The 18685-nt window shown below is 38.8% G+C and overlaps 1 protein-coding gene and 1 non-coding gene across 2 annotated transcripts; both read left to right on the top strand.

The window, feature by feature from the left end:
- The first annotated feature begins 431 nt into the window (after positions 1–431).
- On the top strand, positions 432–503 carry trnah-gug (transfer RNA histidin (anticodon GUG)). The gene has a single exon. It is a non-coding gene; the product is annotated as a tRNA-His (tRNA).
- A 3955-nt stretch (positions 504–4458) lies between these two features.
- On the top strand, positions 4459–13975 carry depdc1a (DEP domain containing 1a). Its single transcript, XM_062423829.1, has 12 exons — positions 4459–4506; positions 6021–6286; positions 6392–6536; positions 6741–6865; positions 7589–7719; positions 8446–8493; positions 8735–8872; positions 9303–10271; positions 11576–11748; positions 11971–12147; positions 13359–13565; positions 13838–13975. The coding sequence occupies exons 1-12, from the start codon at positions 4459–4461 to the stop codon at positions 13973–13975; spliced, it is 2565 nt and encodes an 854-aa protein (XP_062279813.1).
- Positions 13976–18685: the final 4710 nt, after the last annotated feature.

The following is an 18685-nucleotide window of genomic DNA, read 5'->3' as shown; positions in this document are numbered from 1 at the left end:
CTAACCGAATTTATTGACACCGCTAAACTCAATCACCTAATTTGCTCTTTTATTGATTTCAATCCTATTCCACCAAAAACAGAAAGTAAAAGTGACAAGCATGGCTATGATTTACATCTGCAGATTTGCCAAATAATATTAGCATATTGGTCTTTTACATCAGTCCCGCGGACCAGAATATGGCCCGAAATTTCACTGTTGAGTGTTGCATCAATATATTTACACAATCATCCTTTTCAATGTGCATGTTATTGATCACTCGGGTTTGACATAAAAGAGTCTGACACGAACATTTAACCCTTGCTGTATTTGTGTGCCCGACTTTATCGTGATTTCTAACTTCAGCATTCTCAGCCAATTGATTATATTGAGTAATCTTAGTTTGCAGTATGTGTGTGGATTCTCTCGCAGTCTCATCCCACACATAGCTCGCCGTGATCGTATAGTGGTTAGTACTCTGCGTTGTGGCCGCAGCAACCCCGGTTCGAATCCGGGTCACGGCAGTATTTTGGGGAGACCAAATAATTTATATAATGGCCCCCCAAATTCACCATGTAAAGATGAAATGAATGAAGTCATACAAAATGAAAATGGAAAATGTTCTCATATTTTAAAATTACATGACACCGCAATATTAAAATTTAAGGTCTACTACTACTTCAGTTCAACTGTGCAATATATAGGGTGGATTAGGGTAATGTGGGACATTGACTAATGTGGGACAACTTTTTCTATTCAGTTATTCTAAAGCTAACTAGTAAATGCAAACTGTAAGTTATAACATTACACATGTGAACATACAGGCTACTATTAATTCTGAAATGATTTGACACAAGGAATATTAATATATATCCCGTTTGAGTACAATATCTAAAAACTGTCTTCTGATTTAACCACTAAACATCTCAGGGATTTCATAATAATATAAGGTGTTGATATAATGTATTGGATTCATATATTAATATGGTGAACAAGTCAGAATTGTGTCCCACATTACCCTAATCTACCTGAAAGCAATTTAAGTCAGAACAATCTAAGAAAATAAAGCCTGCATTTGAGACTTTCTGCAATGTATTCCTACAATATTTTGTGTTGTATTTAGTATAATATCTGTACAGAGGAGTGTCAGTGTGGATTTGGAAGCTTTGGACAGGAGTCAGAAAGCCTTTCTTTATCTCCAGTGTGAATTAAATACCAACAGCAGCTCCCATGAACTCTGCTTCACCTGCAAAATGTTGCATCATTTTTTTCCATCTCTTTCAGCCTGCGAGCTTAAGCAAGAGGGTTGGAGAGACTTTTGCCTGCCTGAGCCCAGAGGTCCATTGCATCATACTCCATCCATGCTTGTAACATACTAACTTACTGTGTGAGAAATCTAAAACATTATATAATCAAAACTTTAATTAAACTATTATTACTTTCACAAACAGTGTCACGGGATGTTTTATGATTTATACAGTAGCTCTACATTAGCTGGAGGTTAATAAATAAATACACATTAATAATACAATAATAAAATTCAATATATAAGAGATGAAATGGAATGATAACAATTCATACAGGACTCAGTTTTGCGCTCAAAAAATAATTGAACCTACAAGGGGACGTTAGAGGTTTCCAAACAGAGGGTACCTATAATTACCAGCTGGGGGCAGCCTCTCCCAAGAGTTCAGTGTAATCATGATCAGTATCCAGAGCCAGTGTTCAATCATCAAATAGCATATTTTAACAGATATTGAGGTGACACCTTAACTGATAAGCAATAACAAGTTTCTAAGAAAACAGCAAGTTTACTATGAGTTTATTTGGGGGACTTCTACATTAATGATTTTATTCTCTTTTGTGTGTGTTTTCGTTGTTGTGTTTTTGTTTGTTTTTTACATTGTGTCAAATGAGAGGCAGCCGTAAAAAGAAGACCTCCCTTTTCCTGCATATCGTACTATTTCCATCAGCTGATTTTGGTCCAAAAACCATAAAACTCTATTAGGAGTTATATTTAACATGTTGTACAAACAATTTGGGTTAAAATTACACAATAAATAGTTGATGGTGTTGTTAAAACTACTTGAACACTCTTTTTTTATCATGTCAAACTACAAGATTTGCATGTTGCATGGAGCTGCCTCAAATCAAATAACATAATATTTAAGTTGAGACATCAAGACAAAGGTAATTTACCTTTCATGGCATATTTGAGAAGGTTACCTCAAGAAATCAGATGTTTTCTTTCTTTAAGATGTTAAAAGCTCAAAGAAAATTATGGGGAAAAAGGCCAAATGTGTATAGTCTGTGTATAATCGCTGTCTGGACTTCAGACCTGAACTAATGGTGTATTAATTCTGCCATACTATGATGTCGCTCCCTTTCAAATAACCATATCTACTTGTTCTCTTCTGAAACAAGGGCTTTATTTTTTGCATTTTGTCATGCATAGGATTTTTTACAGTTCCTGTAACTAGCATGCTATTCATATGTCTCTGCATAACTACTAATTATACTTGTGCCTGCGGACACACTGCCTGTCATTGAGCCCAGATGAGTAACCACAGCTACTCAAGTGGGTGTGAATTCCAGTGAATAGCACAAATAGTTTAACCACCCAAGATTTATAAAGCTGGATTTATAGCTGTTAGTGTACTGTTTGCAGACATTAGCATACCTATAGCAGTGGCCGGAGTCAACCCCACCTTCTCAGTATCTACCCCCTTTGGAAATATCCCTATCCCCCACCACACTTCTTTCTGCCCTGTTGCTTTTAAACTGATTTTCTCCACAGAAGACCTGTTAAGATATGCTAATGTAAATTCCATGTGAGTGTCCTCATCCTCACATCAGTGAATACAATAGTGCTGACACAGCATCTCCTTGAATTGTTCCTATTGGGCAAAGAAAGTTTTTATGTGTGCACTGGAGCAGAAGATAAAGGTTCTCGCAATAGTAAAACACTTGTATTGGCTCTAAATAGTAAATCAGACTTTGTAATGTAGTTCCCCCCCCCCCCCCCCCCCCCCCCCCCCCAACTTTGTTAAAAATTGTCAGCATACATCCACTTACAATGCAAGTCTGGGGGTCTAAAATCCACAAGCATCCTTCTCTACAAAAATCTAATTAAAATTTCAGTCATCCAAATGAGTCAAATCAAGTAGATATATACAGTCTTCTTTGTTCTTACTATATTTCCATCACAGTTCAGCAGGGAAACACTGTCCGAGGAAACACAAAGAGGGAATGTGATGCTTAAAAGATTGCTAATGTGGCAGATATCCACTTGATGTGATTTACTTTACTGAAGCCTCAGATAAGCTTCACATCAACTTTTAAATGTATTTTTATTTTGCACATAATGGCTTTGTGGACATACTGTGGATTTTGGCTCCCATCACTTACATTGAAAGCACATTTGAAGGGGATCTTGTATCAGTATAAACAGGGGGAATGAATATAGATTGTCACCTTACTGTACTTTTAAGACAGACTTGAAAAGTTTTGAACCCATCCTTTAATAGAGCTCAATATCAATTAGATATAGAGTCAACTTTAACTTTCTGTTGGTCCTTTTCAATTTATATATGTGGAATTTGACACAATAATATAAATTCTTAATTCTTGTCCATTGAGCGGTTTTCTATTGAAACCTCAATGCCATCAATATAATAAAAAAAGATCCTGTAAGTCATTATAATGACAAACTTTCTCAAAATAATGACTTAGTGTTTCAAAATAATGAGATACTAATAAGTCATAAATAAGTTAGGTACTTATTTTGAGATACTAAGCCATTATTTTGAGATAGTTTCTTATTATTTTAAGATAGTTTCTCATTATTTTGAGATATTAAGTCATTATTTTGAGATATTAAGTCATTTTTTTGATATACTAAGTCATTATTTTGAGATACTTAGTCAATATTTTGAGATACTAAGTCATTATTTTGAGATACTAAGTCAGTATTTTGAGATAGTTTCTCATTATTTTGAGATAGTTTCTCATTATTTTTAGATAGCTTCTCATTATTTTGAGATACTAATTCATTATTGTGAGATACTAAGTCAATATTTTGAGATACTAAGTCATTATTTTGAGATTTTTGTTTAAAAAAATTATTTCTCATTAAAATGACATATATATTGTTTTAATCACATTGGCAGAAATGGGCTTCCACAGTTTTAAAACCAGATTAAAATACAGTAGATTTGTTTTTACCCCCTCCCCCCTTTTACCCCCCTCCTCCTCCCCCCTCCTCTATCCGTTTTGACGTTGGTCATGTGACTCCCTCATCAGCCAATCACGCCACAGAAAGGCTCGGCTCGTAATTTTGAACAGACAGAGCTGAAACATCGACCCATCTGCTCTCTTTATGTTTGTTTCTCTTCGATGTAATGGATATATTCCTCTCTTGTCGCGTCGGATGAATTGAAAACATTAGTATTAACCTTTTTTCCCCTGCGTGTGATAAATATGAGTACACATATCATCACTCCTGGACCGTACCGAGCCACCAAACTGGTAAGTTAACGTAAACCAGTAAGGTCACAGCATTTAATGTGTTTATTATTCACTATTATAGACGTTTTATTTATTATTCCTACTAATTATCTTTACCCAACTACGTAACAGGTTGTTAATGTGTCTTATACGTGGCGTTTTAAGAGTTATCGCTTAGTCAGTGCATTTTTTTGGTGCAAAGGTCTTTTGCAAACGTCCTCTCATATTTTAACCTCGCCCATAGCTTGCAATCTTTACCAAATGAAATTATTAAAGTTGTCTCGCTTAAATCATTTTATTATGCATACTAGGTATTAAAATATCCCCTTAATGTGCTTTAAATGTAAGTGAAAGGGGCCAAAGTCCACAGTGTGTCCATGCAGTGAATTATTATAAATGTTGATATGAAGCTTTAGCACAGTGTGAGTAAGTCATATCATGCGGATATCTGCCACATGTACAGTCTTTTTAGCATGAAAGCCCCTCTTTGTGTTTCCCTGTTGAGCTGTGGTGGAAGTATGGTTTTATAAAAAGAGTCATTTGGACGACTGAAGCTTCATATTAGCTTTATATAAACTTTTAAATGCTTTTTTTGTGCACAGAAGGAGGACTGGATTTTGTCTTCATCACATACATTTTAAGTGCATTATAAATCTTCTAACTGCAAGAAAACCTTAACAAAACAAAAAAATCTGTAATTTTTTAAAAGTCATGCAGCATTATACTGCACATTAAATCTCATTGTGAATAAATGAAGGTATGATAAGGGTGACACTTTGATAGATGTGTATTAGATATGTATTTCCTTTTAGGGCGGCAACCAAAAAAACAGCATTGTTGATTAATTGAGTTCAAATTAATCAAAGTAAATTTGTTTAGTGGTATCTAACAGTAAAGTTAACTAACTAAATACAACCACTGATCTTATAGCTGACTAATAATCTTTATTTACAGTATATTTGTTCTCTGTATTTCTCTCTACTTTTTTAAATAGTGCTTTATAGATGAACTCATTATTATCTAGTTCCTATACCACACATATTTTTCAACCTTAACCCTTAATAAAGGCATCTTAATTCTTTTACATTTTTATCAGGGGAATAACTATAGTTGGTAATTTCCTTAAACATCCAAAATTGCCTCCCCATGCCTCTCTGTGAGGTTGTAGAACCATGGATGTTGTTATATATAGACTTTTTTTGGAAAATGTTTTACCCTTGACTGGCAAGGAACCATATATGGTACCTTCATTGACCTTTATTTGCAACATAAAAATGACACATTTTGAAAAAAGTCATGTAAAATCCCCCAATAACTCAAGTATTTCAATGAGTGCCCTATAAAGGGTTAAACCAAAACCTTTCTTTCGTGGGATGAGGTGATCAGGCTGTTTTTGTCAGGAATATTCCATCACGACTGTTATTAAATAAATCAGAAAACACCCAACATTTAATAAACTGCAGCATAATTAACACCAGCCCAGCTCTACACAGACCTGCTACTCTGTACTAAACCCTCTCCCTGTGCTCCTCTAGTGGAATGAGGTGACTCGTCTGTTTCGGTCTGGCATGCCCCTCAGGAAACACCGCCAGAACTTTCGTCATTATTCCTCCTGCTTCGCCGCCACCGCTGCCGTGGAGTGGCTGCACCAGCTGCTCCGTAGCAACAGCAATTTTGGCCCCGACGTCACCCGGCAACAGACGGTGCAGCTCCTCAAGAAGTTCCTGAAGAACCACGTGATCGAAGATGTGAAGGGCCGTTTTGGCACGGAGGATCTGGAGGACAACAACGTGCTGTACAGGTATGCAGACTCTTTGAGAAATGTGCTGCACAATTACTTACATTTGCATATTGATTGTTCTTTCTTGCACAAATTTACACATGTATGTCCCCTCTCATTCTTCAGATTCCCCTCCACCTCTCCTCTGAAGCCCATTCCTTGTCCCGCTCCATCCACGGGTTCTAGCTCCATTAAGAAAAGGCCTTCATTCAGGGATAAAGAAGGTTTCTTCAAGTTTAAGAGTATGAAGAAGCAAGAGAAAGAGACACAGGTGAGCTGAACATGATGTGGATTGTTATCAGTCGTATCTTATCATCCTATATGTCTTCAAGTGTGTAAATTAAAGCAATGCAAATACTTATACATCTTTAATCGCTTAGTCTGACATTCAGGCAAGTTAAGAAAAGCTGCCTCCGTACCGCCTCAGTTCATATGTAAAAAAAATAATTGTTCTTTCTCTATTTGTCCATTACAGGAAAATGTAGACCCTGCCCTCCAAACACAGGAAGAGAATCAGCCAATAGGAGAGCAGCAGTTGCAGAGACGAGAGCTGACTGTGGAAGATGAACACGACATCTGGAGAGACATCACCATCACCCAGTAGAACAGATTTTTAAGACAAACATTACTCCATTGTAGTGCTGAGCAGTATACCGGTTTTAATTTCCCGCAGGTTATGAATTTATCATGCAGCACCACACCGGTGCATAGCTGAAACAATTCCTGTAACTTTTTAATAAGGAGTAAAATACTTAATGTTCACCACAAAGAGTGCTAGGGTCAGGGGACGTTGTGTGGAGTTTAATTAACCCACAACTAACTGTCTTTCACAGGGCAAAGCACCATCAACTAAATATAGATTTTTCTGATGGTCCTGTTGCCTTTCTGCCTCCATTCCTCGTTTTTTTCTTTGTACTCTGGCTCAAGTAAATACACTCGGCCATTCAAACTGAAATGACTCACGGTCGTCCTCGTAATAGTACACGAGATAATACAGTCTAACCATGGTGACAGTCAGCCTTATACATGTATACACAAAGGTGGGTGGATCAGTTAGCTGGCATTCGGCCCTGTATATCAATCTCTATGTAGTTAACAGTAAGGTGGTGGCTAGTTCCTGTGTTTATTTAGAATAAGTCACTATGAACCTACTTGAATGAAACCAGCACTACTCTGTTATATTATACACATCTAATGCATGGCTTATTTTATCACTGTATTGAAGAGTATGTACAAGCATGTAATTTGTATATATAGTCCATATTTCCTAAAGCAAAAGACATTGTTTCCTTGTTAAACTAAACCTTTTGTGTTGTGTTTCAGCCTGCAGAGGATTCTGGGAATTTCATCTCTAAATGAAGTTTTGCACCCGGGTCATGTAAACCCACAAAACATCATCCATAATATGACCAAAGTCAACAAGCACGGAGTGGTCACACTGGACGACAAGACCAGTAAGTTCTCCTGCAGAATGACTGACTGCATGTTTGTCTCTCTCTGTCCGTGTGTCTTTCTGTCTGCGTCAATATTTCCAATCATCCGTCGAGCCAATTTTAAAATCTGAAATGTTGCACCAGGTAGTTTGCAAAATTTCCATTTGGTGAGTTGAAGCTTAATGTTCATTAGTATCTGCTAATATTGAACATAATTAATGCCAATTTTAGACCATGAGGAAAGTGTGCTTGTTGATATTCTAGGACGATGCATGTCCATCAATCTTTATTTATCTAGCGCCAAATCACAACAAAAGTCATCTCAAGGCACTGCACACATAGAGCAGGTCTAGACTGTTCTCTTTCAATTTAAATTAAAGAGACTCAACATTCCCGCATGAGCAGCACTTGGCGACAGCAGCGAGGAAAAACTCTCCTTTAACAGGAAGAAACCTCAGACAGAACCGTGCTCTAGGTGGGCGGCCATCTGCCTCGACCAGTTGGGGTTGAGACATGTGACATATTTCGGATTTAGGTCAGGATTTAAAAAGAAAAAAAAAAGGATTAAAACACATTTTGCATTGGATAATTTGAATGTATACTGTACATTAATGGTATGAACATCAAACCAATTACTTAAATTATAAGGCTGAACTATGTTTATAGGTTATGAAAAAAATAAGTTCCAAATAGTGGATTAGTACAATATCACTGGTAGTAAGTTTAATCTGTCAATTGTCTCTCTAGATGACCTTCCCCACTGGGTTTTGTCTGCCATGAAGAGCCTGGCCAACTGTGAGTAGCAACCAGCTGTGTATACATTACTTTGTCTAAACTTTTGTCCTCCAAAAATAATGCTGAATGTTGAATTGGCAATTAAAGAAAATGCAAAATGATCCCTTGACGTTTAGAATATTATTTAAAGTATTTCAGTAAATTAATAGATATTTGTTTGGTTTATGACTGAGCTTTCACATATCTCTTTGTCATCCTTTCTGTCTTATGACGGCAGCAGTAACTTACTGTTTGTTCCCAGGGCCGAAGTATGACAGCGGACAGCCGTCTTATCCCGGCTTTGAAAGAGATGTCTTCAAAACGGTGTCTGATTACTTCTACAGCCTTCCGCAGCCGTTACTCACATACGAACTGTATGAGCTGTTTATCAATGTGCTGGGTAGGTATTGTGTTGGATTTCATGAGGCCACTGCTTGTCTATAAAATAACAGCTAAAAGGACTGTGCTTTTTTACGAAAATGATGCTCAAATGTCATGACATGATGTTTTTTTCAGGATCTTTCCACTAGAATTTCCACTAAGTGGTTGAGTACTTTATCCTCTAACAGTGACCTTTGACTGCTAACAGGGGTTTTGGTTGTTGTCACTTATGTTTGTGGAGTCCTAACAGTGATACAAGCATCTGTACGCTCTGTGTATTGATGTCTGCCTGTTATGTGTTGTCTCTGACCAGCTGATGTTTCTGTATGTACAGTAAAGGTTTGAACTAACTAGACCCTCTCCCTCCCCTTCAATGTCTGCTTGCACTGACCCTCTGCCTGCGACACTTGGCCCTCTCTGTCTCCTTCTGTGTCTGCATCCTCTCCCAGTGTTTTGTGGGTATGTTCCAGCGCCCAAAACGCACCAGCGTGGGAAACGCAAGAAGCCTGACCTTCCTTCAGTGCCGCCTCCAGCCAAGACATCATTTCACTCCACAGAGTGTCTCCTCCTGTCGCTGCTCAGACAGGGAACGTGTGACGAGGTAGAATCGCCCATGAGAGATGTGCTTGGCGGGAAACTTCAGTCGCGGCTGGCGGCTCTGAAACGTGAGGGTCAGTTAGGAGGCAGCTGCTTGAGCCTGAGTACAGCTGCTTCTCTGAGGCCCAAAACTAGGAGCTGCTCACTGGAAACGATCCTAGACGACTCTGTCAGTCTCACCCAGCAACAGCTGTTCCTGTCCAATGACAGCCTGGCATCCTGTGTCAATAGCAACAAAAGCCAGGATGATAGCAGTGCCGTCGAAAGACCCCAAAGTCGTTCAGAGTTTACATCTGTATCCAAAGAAGAAACCTTAAATCCTTTCGGGAATGCTCCAGGAGGCTCCACTGGGACTAGACTGTCTTTAGTTTCTGTGGCAGGACTGTCGACAACGCAGAGGTCGCGCTCCTTGCGACCACGGAGTGTGGGCAGCTGTCTGGACATTGTCGTCGAGACAAAGGAAGAAGATGTTAAAGAGACGAGGTGGCGAGGCCGAGCAGCCAGCTGCCTCAACATAAACACTGCTGTAAACCAGCATCACTCCTCTGCTTCACGCCCTCCTTTGTTGTCCGCTTCTTCCTGTCATCCTCTCCCCTCCTTCTCTTCGTCTGCTGCAACCAAAACACAAGTGTCACACGCTACTAAAGGACCTGGTGGGCCGAGACCCGCCTCCAGTACCTGTAATCTTTGGCCTCACCCTGCTCCCGCTGTTGTCCGGCGCTGCCTCAGCTCTATGGATGTGTACAAGCCGCCTCGACCTGTTTCACTGTTCAAAATGCCCACCAGCAACACGCAGCCCCCCCAACCCAAACCTGAGCACAGTAAGACCCCCATTGCCCTCTACCTGTCTGTGTTTCTGCATGTCTGTTGACGTCTAATCGAACTAACTCATCTAACATCTAACGACTACCTGTATAAGAGTTAATAAAAGTATCTCAGAAATAAAACTCTTATTCATCTCAAAGAAAGAAGAGGAGATGTGAGTTGGAAAGTGCCAGAAAATGTTTTCACCCTTTTGTTCAAAGGGCACAGAGTTCATGAATAACTCATAAAACTTGTTCAATTTTAGATAAGACGGTCAGAGCTACTGATGCCGCACGCTAAAGCTTGCTTGCTTCAGGCATATTTTGTTATTTTCCCCTCCATGCTGCTTTTGAGTTTTGCAGTTTGCTGCTTTTCAATCAATCAGTCTTTATTTATATAGTGCCAAATCACAACAAAAGTCATTTCAAGGCACTTTTCACATAGAGCAGGTCTAGACCGTACTCATTAATTTAGTTTAAAGAGACCCAAAGTTCCCACATGAGCAGCACTTGGCGACAGCAGCAAAGAAAAACTCCCTTTTTATAGGAAGAAACCTCAGGCAGAACCAGGCACTAGGTGGGCGGCCATCTGCCTTGACCAGTTGGGGTTGAGGGAGGGAGAAAGATAAAGGTGAAGAGGGAGAAGGAGAAATAAAGTGGAGAGGGAGAAGAGGAAGAGAGAGGTACAGGAACAATCAATCAACAATAAAAAATAATAGGCGTGTCGACAGCCGTCTCCAAACATCTCTGTGGGTCCCAACGTCAACGCTCCCAAGTTACCTGTGAGACGAGAGAGCACAGAACTCTGGGGAAGAAGTTTAAGTTAGTGAATACTTTAATAGTACATGAATGCAAACAGGTAGAGAGAAGGAGGAGTAGAGTAGACGTCAGTGCATCATGGGCATCCCTTTTTAAGGCAACTACATTTTAAAACAGCCTGTTAAATAGTCAGAATATGAAGTGCCAGAGTAGAGAATCTAGCCTGCAAATTCTGCAGTATATGCAAATAAAACAGTGTAAATAAAGAAGATTTGTGTGTCTATCATGCAGCTTTTTTGAAGATCTAGAAACTAGTACATGCTTTTTTTTAGAATAGTACAAATCCTACCTGACTCATCTTGCACCGTAAAGTAGCTGTAGTTGATTAACCTCGTCAGCCATCATTCATCCAGTCATGAGTCTAATCTAGTGAATGTGATGTAGCTGTGATGGATGAATGTTGCCTTTTCAAAGAGTGATTCTACTGCTGTTTCTTTGCAGTACAGATTACACCTACCTCTATCATCATTACTGTATGATTACGTGTGTGTGTGTGCATTTAGGTCTTCTTCAGCCTCAGTGTGAGCGTGTGGCCATCGAGGCCCTGCAGCTGTGCACCCTCCTCCTCCCACCTGCCTCTCGCAGGAGGTTGCAGCTCCTCATGAGGATGATGTCTCGAATCAGCCAGAACGTGGACATGCCTCGGCTGCACCCCGCCATCGGCACACGGACACTGGTGAGGAAGAAAACAGCTGTACCGATCTCTACTCCATAATTCGGGCCCCTGTGATAACAATTTCCCTCCTGGGGCTCGATGAAATCTTTCTCATTAAAGGCAGCTGGATTACATTTAAAGCTCACATAGGGCTTTTTCACAGAAGGCATTTTGATATTACCACTAATAACATCAATATTTTTTTATTTATATGTATTGACTCCTCTCTGTTTTTTGTTCCAGATGGTTCACACGTTTTCAGGCTGCGTTCTGGGCAGTGCTGAGGAGTGTGATTTGGACGAGCTGTTAGCTACCAGACTGGTGTCATTTCTAATGGACCATCAGCAAAGCATCCTCTCAGTCCCGGAGTTCCTGCTCAGTGCTATCAATGACCGCGTACAGTATCTGCGCACAGTACAGGTAATATAATGTACAGGTGACAGGTAATATTTATAAAATGTCACAGTATATGTGTCCAATCGTGAGCTACACACTTAATTGTTTGGTCAGCTAAATATTTATTAATTTATTTACATAAAAACAGAACAATTTATGGTAATAAGATGATAAAGAAGGGACCAGGCCCAGTTTAAACCATAAAAAAGATGTGGTTAAAACAGGATTTAGGGAGCAACTTTTTGGGTATGCAGTCAAAATATAGATTTGATCCTGTTTTGAGGGGGTTTATTTCCCTTCATTGACTGCTAAGCAACATAATGATTACAAATGTAGCTGCAAAACGTAATCGTTCGACACTAAAACTATTTTGTTTCTTTATTTTTTCCAAACAAAAAGGTCAAATATCCTCACACGATTGAGCTTTTCAAATGCGATGATTTGTTCAGGTTCAACTTCATCACTTATGCAGTATAACACGTCATCTGTACAATGAAATGCGAGGAGGCTGAGGGACTGTACCGCAGGCAGCAGTAATTATACACAGTAACAATAAGATGAACTCTAAAGTATTAAGGTAAATCAAAAGACTAGAAAAACTACTTCAGATAAGAACTTTACAGTAGATAAAAGAACCAATATCTAAATAAATACATTTTCTGCTTTTCTTTGCCATACCTGACTGTGAATTTATTAAAATAATAAGTTTTGGACTGTTAGTCAAACAAAACAAGTGAATTGAAATCATCACAGTGGGCTCTGAAAGGCTTTGTTAATGCAAATTTTTCACAATGTTTAAATATTTTGCAGACAAAAGAGTAATCAATTAATCATGAATAAAATCAGTAGATTAACTGATAATGAAAATAATAATGAAGCCCTGATTACAAACTATTCAATTATCTGACAACTCTGCTTTCAACTGATGATCATAAGCCAACTAAACCAGCCACAGTTATTACTTTTTCATGTTGGTGGAGCTCTCTAAAGATTAGTTTCACATCACTTTTGATTGGTGCAGCTTTGTTTTTTTATGACTTTGTGGCATTTTAAGATTTTAGAAATAAGTGAGGGAGATTGAGATGCAGGATTCACTCTACTAGAACAGCTGCTGAATGAAAATGGAACAAAAATCGTGACCAAAATGCAGTTTGAGCTTCATCTGCATTGAGGGTAGAGTAAATATCTCTCAGCACACACATACAGACGTGTGTTTTTTACTCTTCTGACCGCAGGTTCCAGTCGGCGGCGTTCCTACTATTGATGACAGCGACCCGGTTTGCGTTCCGATGCCCATCTACGCGTTCTGCCATCAGATTAGCGGCGCTGAGTTTGAACAGCAAAAGCAGGCGTCTTCCCAGAAGGCCATGGAGGAGCTACTGGAGATCCTGCTGACAGACCAAAACATGAGAGACAAGGACAGACGCAAGAAACTGAAGCAGGTAACGAAGCGAATGTGTATTTTCGATTATCGAAGATTTAAATGATTGACCTTTTCTTTAATAACTAAACTACAATATTGTCAAAATATCGGTATCGCGGTATTTGGTCAAATGTATTGTGATATATAATTCTTCCCATATCGCCCAGCCAAGCTACGATTGTCATTTACAATCTTTTGCTTCATTATCTCCAAAAGTGTTCATATTCCATTAACATGAGTTCCAGCATAAAGGTGTTTAAATCCTGCATTTAATCGTCCCTTTTTCTACAGTTTCAGAAGCAGTACCCCGACATCTACAACCGGCGGGTCGCCTCCTCAAACGGAGAGAACAAGACGGACAACAAGCCAAAGATTAAACCTCCTCTCCTCAGCATCAAGAAGACCAAAACTTTCAGTATCAGGAACTAAACTAAACTAACCAACAGGTGTCGCCATTGTTGAAGCCGCCAGTCTTGTTTTTTTGTACGTCACGTTTTCCGCACTATAAACTGCACTGATGCTGATACTGACGTGTTCTGTTACATTTGGAAACTGTTCGACTTCTGTTTCGTCTCATTTATGCGTTAATATGAGAGTTTAATGTAGGCTGGGAGGCGTCTACAATGGTAAAGTGTGTGTGTGTGTGTGTGTGTGTGTGTGTGTGTGTGTGTACAGCTGAGTGATATGAAGGCAGGTGGACAGACAGTTTACATAATTTACCGTGTTCGAATATAATGTTTTGTTTTTTTAAGCAGGGTTTTTATAAAAATGTTCTCTTTTTGCATCTGAATCAGCAAAATATTCTCTTTGCCCCATTTTCTTCTCACTGCACCTCACCTGCCTTCTCTATTGCAATCTGATACTGACGTATGTGTGCTTTTTTTGTTTGTTGTTTTTTTTCGGGAAAAAAGTATGGAAGTCTGAGATCACTGGTACATATGGGAATGATTTAGAGAATAGTTTTTTTTAATTTATATGAAAGATGACAGATGGGAGCAGTGGTAGATGTGTCTTTGTTTGAAGTTTAACAGTTTTTATTTACTTTACTAAACATTTTATATCATAGATTGTCAAGTTTTATTTGAAATTCTAGTAGTTTAAACTCTCCTAGATATTTTCTTTTAATTGTTTATCATTCTTGTCTTTTTGCTGTTAGACTTTCCTTTTTTGCTTCCATTGCTTTAAATTATTTTAAAGCATTTAAATCTTTTGGTTTTCACATTTTCGCCTCTTTCCTTTTTCTTTTTTGAATTTCTTCTGATTCATCTTGGATCACTTTCCTGCTTAGTTAATTGGATAGAGAAACATTTTTTGCACTGGCCAGTAAGCTCATGTCAATCATCAGAGTAGTTAATTTATACATACTTTATGCTTATTAGATTCCCTAAATTAGGTTTCCCCAGACATGCATCACATTTTTGGTTTTAAAAGTTTGGTTAAATGTTTTTTAAGCATCTTCAGAATTTATCATTTGAAAGCAATAATTCAGCTGTGTCCATCAGTTTCATTAATGGATATTAACAGTTTTTGGTAAATACAGAACCAATATGATGTCGAGCGTTTGAGTGAACATAACAAACTAAAAGTTGACTTAAAATGTTAAATAATACTGTATTTATTTACCTCATGTTATATGAAGTATTAGTTCTACCCTGATAGATGTTTGGTTATACCTCAGATCAATGTGTGTGTGTGTGTGTGTGTGTGTGTGTGTGTGTGTGTGTGTGTGTGTGTGTGTGTGTGTGTGTGTGTGTGTGTGTGTGTGTGTGTGTGTGTGTGTGTGTGTGTGTGTGTGTGTGTGTGTGTGTGTGTGTGTGTGTGTGTGTGTGTGTGTGTAACCCATGCACTCCTCAGCTATGTTTTAGACAAAGACTGTTTTTATCGAGGATTGTGTACTGTACACCAACACAGTTATACTCTTTCCTCCATGTTGTTTACTATGCAAAGTACTGGGAAATAAACCTTTTAAGCTGTTCTATTTATTTCACTTTGTCCTGTTTCTATTTTTGTTAAAGTGTGTATGTGAACAGATCAGTGTTCACTTTCCTGTAGATATATCGACCAGGCATGTCCAAACTATTCCATAAAGGGCCATGTGTCTGCAGGTTTTTGTTCCAACCAATCAAGAGCACTCGATTTGACCTATCGACTGTCTGAAGACTGAGATCAGTTGATGAAATGAAGTCAAGCCTGGTGTGCTCCTGCTTGGTTGGAAGGAAAACCTGCAGCTACGTGAACCCTTTATGGAATAGTTTGGACATGTCTGATATAGACCTACAAAACGGCCATCAAAAGAGGACAACAGAACCAACATTTTTTATATTTTATACAGGGATATATTTTGGTTTATGTTTCTTATTAAAGCACCTTTTTATAATTAAGTTACAAGAGACCCACACTCTGCCCATTACTTTAACTAACCTTAACACAAAAAACCAAACAGCATCGTCCATATAAAGCTTGTCTACTTTTACTCTTCTACATGAGATTACATTTGGAAGATTGTGATTTCTACATTGACATTCCTTTGACCCACTTTTAAATTACCCGTAGTGCTTTGCTACATCAGACTATAAGCTACATTGGACCCAATATGGGATTTAGGTAAAATGTTGCTTATTATCCATATCGGGCCCTACTGTAAAATGTTACCAAAGGTGTATTGGCTGTTGAATTTGACTGTCAGGTGTCTTATCTGTGAGGAAGGAGAGGGTGAGGACTATGAGATGGGGGTTGACATTTAATTGAAGGGGTTTATGTCATATTATGTGAGGCTGCAAGGTGTGAAATGCATTTGAAATATCCACAAAAAACATCCTGATCAATGATTTGGATCAAACTTTGTTCTTCTCAATCTTTGTTCTTGTCACACTTTTTTATTCCATTACTTCTCATCAAACTTATACTTACTCAGCAGATGTGTGCTATTACTTTTCTGTTTTCTAGCATATTCCTGCAACTTTAAATTCATTTTTAAGCATTAAACTTTATGATGTGTGAACCTTTGTCACTTTGAAACTCAACTGCTCAGACAGCCCTTATCTTACACACCCTGTTCAAACTTTAAAACGTTCACCATACTTTAAATTGTAAAAGTTACATTCTGTGTTGTGAGACTTTTTGTACTTTTGGAGCAATTTAACCCTAAAGTGATGTTTTTTTTAGCAGTTTTCAGACCTTATCAGTGTGTCTTGTGATCAGAGCAGATTTTTTTTCTTAGACCACAAAATGAATTCTTAACATGTCTCACTCCCACAGTTAAACTCTCAAGTGTGTATCATACCTTAAAATGTTTCCACAATCCTCCCCTCTCTTCTCTCTCAGAATGTAAATATATTTCTCAGAGGAGTTATAGTTTTTGAGATCTAAAGGAGATCTAAACAGGTTCCCTCTTCCTTTAAACACGTGGTACACATGTTGTTTTTCCTCTTGCTCAGTAAATCCATTTCCCCTTATTATTATAACCCGTATTTCTTTATGCAATTTAAAGTATTATTATAATAATATGACCTTTTTACTCAGTGTATAGCAATTCTCTTTAACAAACATCATCCCACCTGCACGTAACATTAGTCTTGGTGCAATTTCAGTACTATCCACCAGTGCAGTCTATTTCAGCTTTCAGCAATCTCACATCATTTCCTCTGCATCCTCAGCACTTTACACTGTGAGACTGGCAGGGAAACTCCAGCATGAGTCTCTTACCCTGTCCTCAGCAGCATTGAGACACATGACAGATTACAGTCCTTGTCTTATTAATGCAGCCATTTGTTTTAATTCATCCTTTCACCTTTTATTTGGCTTTCTTTTGTCAAGTGGATAGAGAGAGTGAGACAAAAAGACGGACATGGTTGATTATTCACCCTCTCTCTCTCTCTCCCTGTTTTTGTTCTGTTGCTCTCTCTCTCTCTCTCTCTCTCTCTCTCTCTCTCTCTCTCTCTCTCTCTCTCTCTCTCTCTCTCTCTCTCTCTCTCTCTCTCTCTCTCTCTCTCTCTCTCTCTTTCCCACCGCAGCTCGCCAGTTGAAATAGTTTCACCAAGCTGTCTGGAACCAATTAGAAATGATCCTTTAACACGCATATCCACATACTTATAACAACAACACTCTGCTTTTAAAAGCTGCCTTTATTACTTTGACCCAACATCACTGGAAGTTGTTTGTGTGTTTGTGTTCCCAGGTTAGTGAAGATATTGTTTTCTTGTTTTGGGGGCCCGGAAAACATTCTGCATGGAGCCGATGGGCCAGACGGCTGAAAGGAGAGGAGACAAAGCTGGCTTGTTTGGTTAAGACTAGAGGAAGAGAGAGAGAGAGAGTAGAGGGAGCTGGAGAAGGGAAAAGTGGGAGCTGGGGGGCAAAAGGCGTCAAAGGAAAAAAAAGGGGGGGGAGGAGAGGGAGGAGAAAATGAAAGAAGGGGTGGATGAGAGGAAAAGGAGAAGGGAGGAGAAGAAGGGGGGAGTTTCTATCAGTCACCACAGGAAATCTGTGTGTGGTTTAAATGCAGCCCAGAGTCTCTTCTGCAAGCTTGTGTGTGTCTGGGTTCAGAAAGTGAGTGAAGAACATACAGCAGCATGGGCAGCCGGTGAGTAACACTTTCCTTTCTCTTTTTCTTTAACGGTTTGGGATATACGAGGTTAGAAACCTAAACACTAAGGCTCACATGCGTCTGGAAGAAAGAACAGAAAGCAGCTCGCAGACGCCACTCTTTGATGTTTGATGTTTTTCTGTAGAAAAGGACTTGATGATGAGTCAACTATGTGGGTTTTCCACTGAAATTCCTCTACTTCTTTTTTAACTGTAAATGGGGACAAAGATCAAATACAGCAGAAACAAGGCAGCAGTGAGTCGGCCTAAACATTGCACTCATTTTAAAAAAGACCTTGGTTTCAGCTGCAACCTCTGCACTTCTTAAATCTTTTGCTGGTTTTATGGTATCAAAGGAGATGAAGGCAAGCAGTAGTGTTTGAATTCGTGCAGTTTTTCAGGGCTAATGGCAAAGTACGGGTCCAGTTTTCTTGATGCAAAACTCCCACTGATAATCTAATAATGATTTAGCACTTTACAGCATTAAAAAGTTAATTTTCAAGCTGCTTTTCTTTGTTTTTGTCTTTAGTGATGTTCTCCTAACAAAAAACACCCTTC

The sequence above is a fragment of the Scomber scombrus genome, chromosome 8, assembly GCF_963691925.1.
Source record: "Scomber scombrus chromosome 8, fScoSco1.1, whole genome shotgun sequence".
Taxonomy (NCBI): domain Eukaryota; kingdom Metazoa; phylum Chordata; class Actinopteri; order Scombriformes; family Scombridae; genus Scomber; species Scomber scombrus.
Note: the sequence above shows the minus strand (reverse complement) of the source record. Positions and strands in the feature narration are given on the sequence as shown.

Coding starts and splice junctions, on each gene's coding strand:
- depdc1a (XM_062423829.1), top strand. CDS start 4,459: ATGAGTACACATATCATCACTCCTGGACCGTACCGAGCCACCAAACTG. Junction 7,720..8,445: donor CACACTGGACGACAAGACCA/GTAAGTTCTCCT, acceptor TTGTCTCTCTAG/ATGACCTTCCCCACTGGGTT. Junction 8,873..9,302: donor GCTGTTTATCAATGTGCTGG/GTAGGTATTGTG, acceptor ATCCTCTCCCAG/TGTTTTGTGGGTATGTTCCA.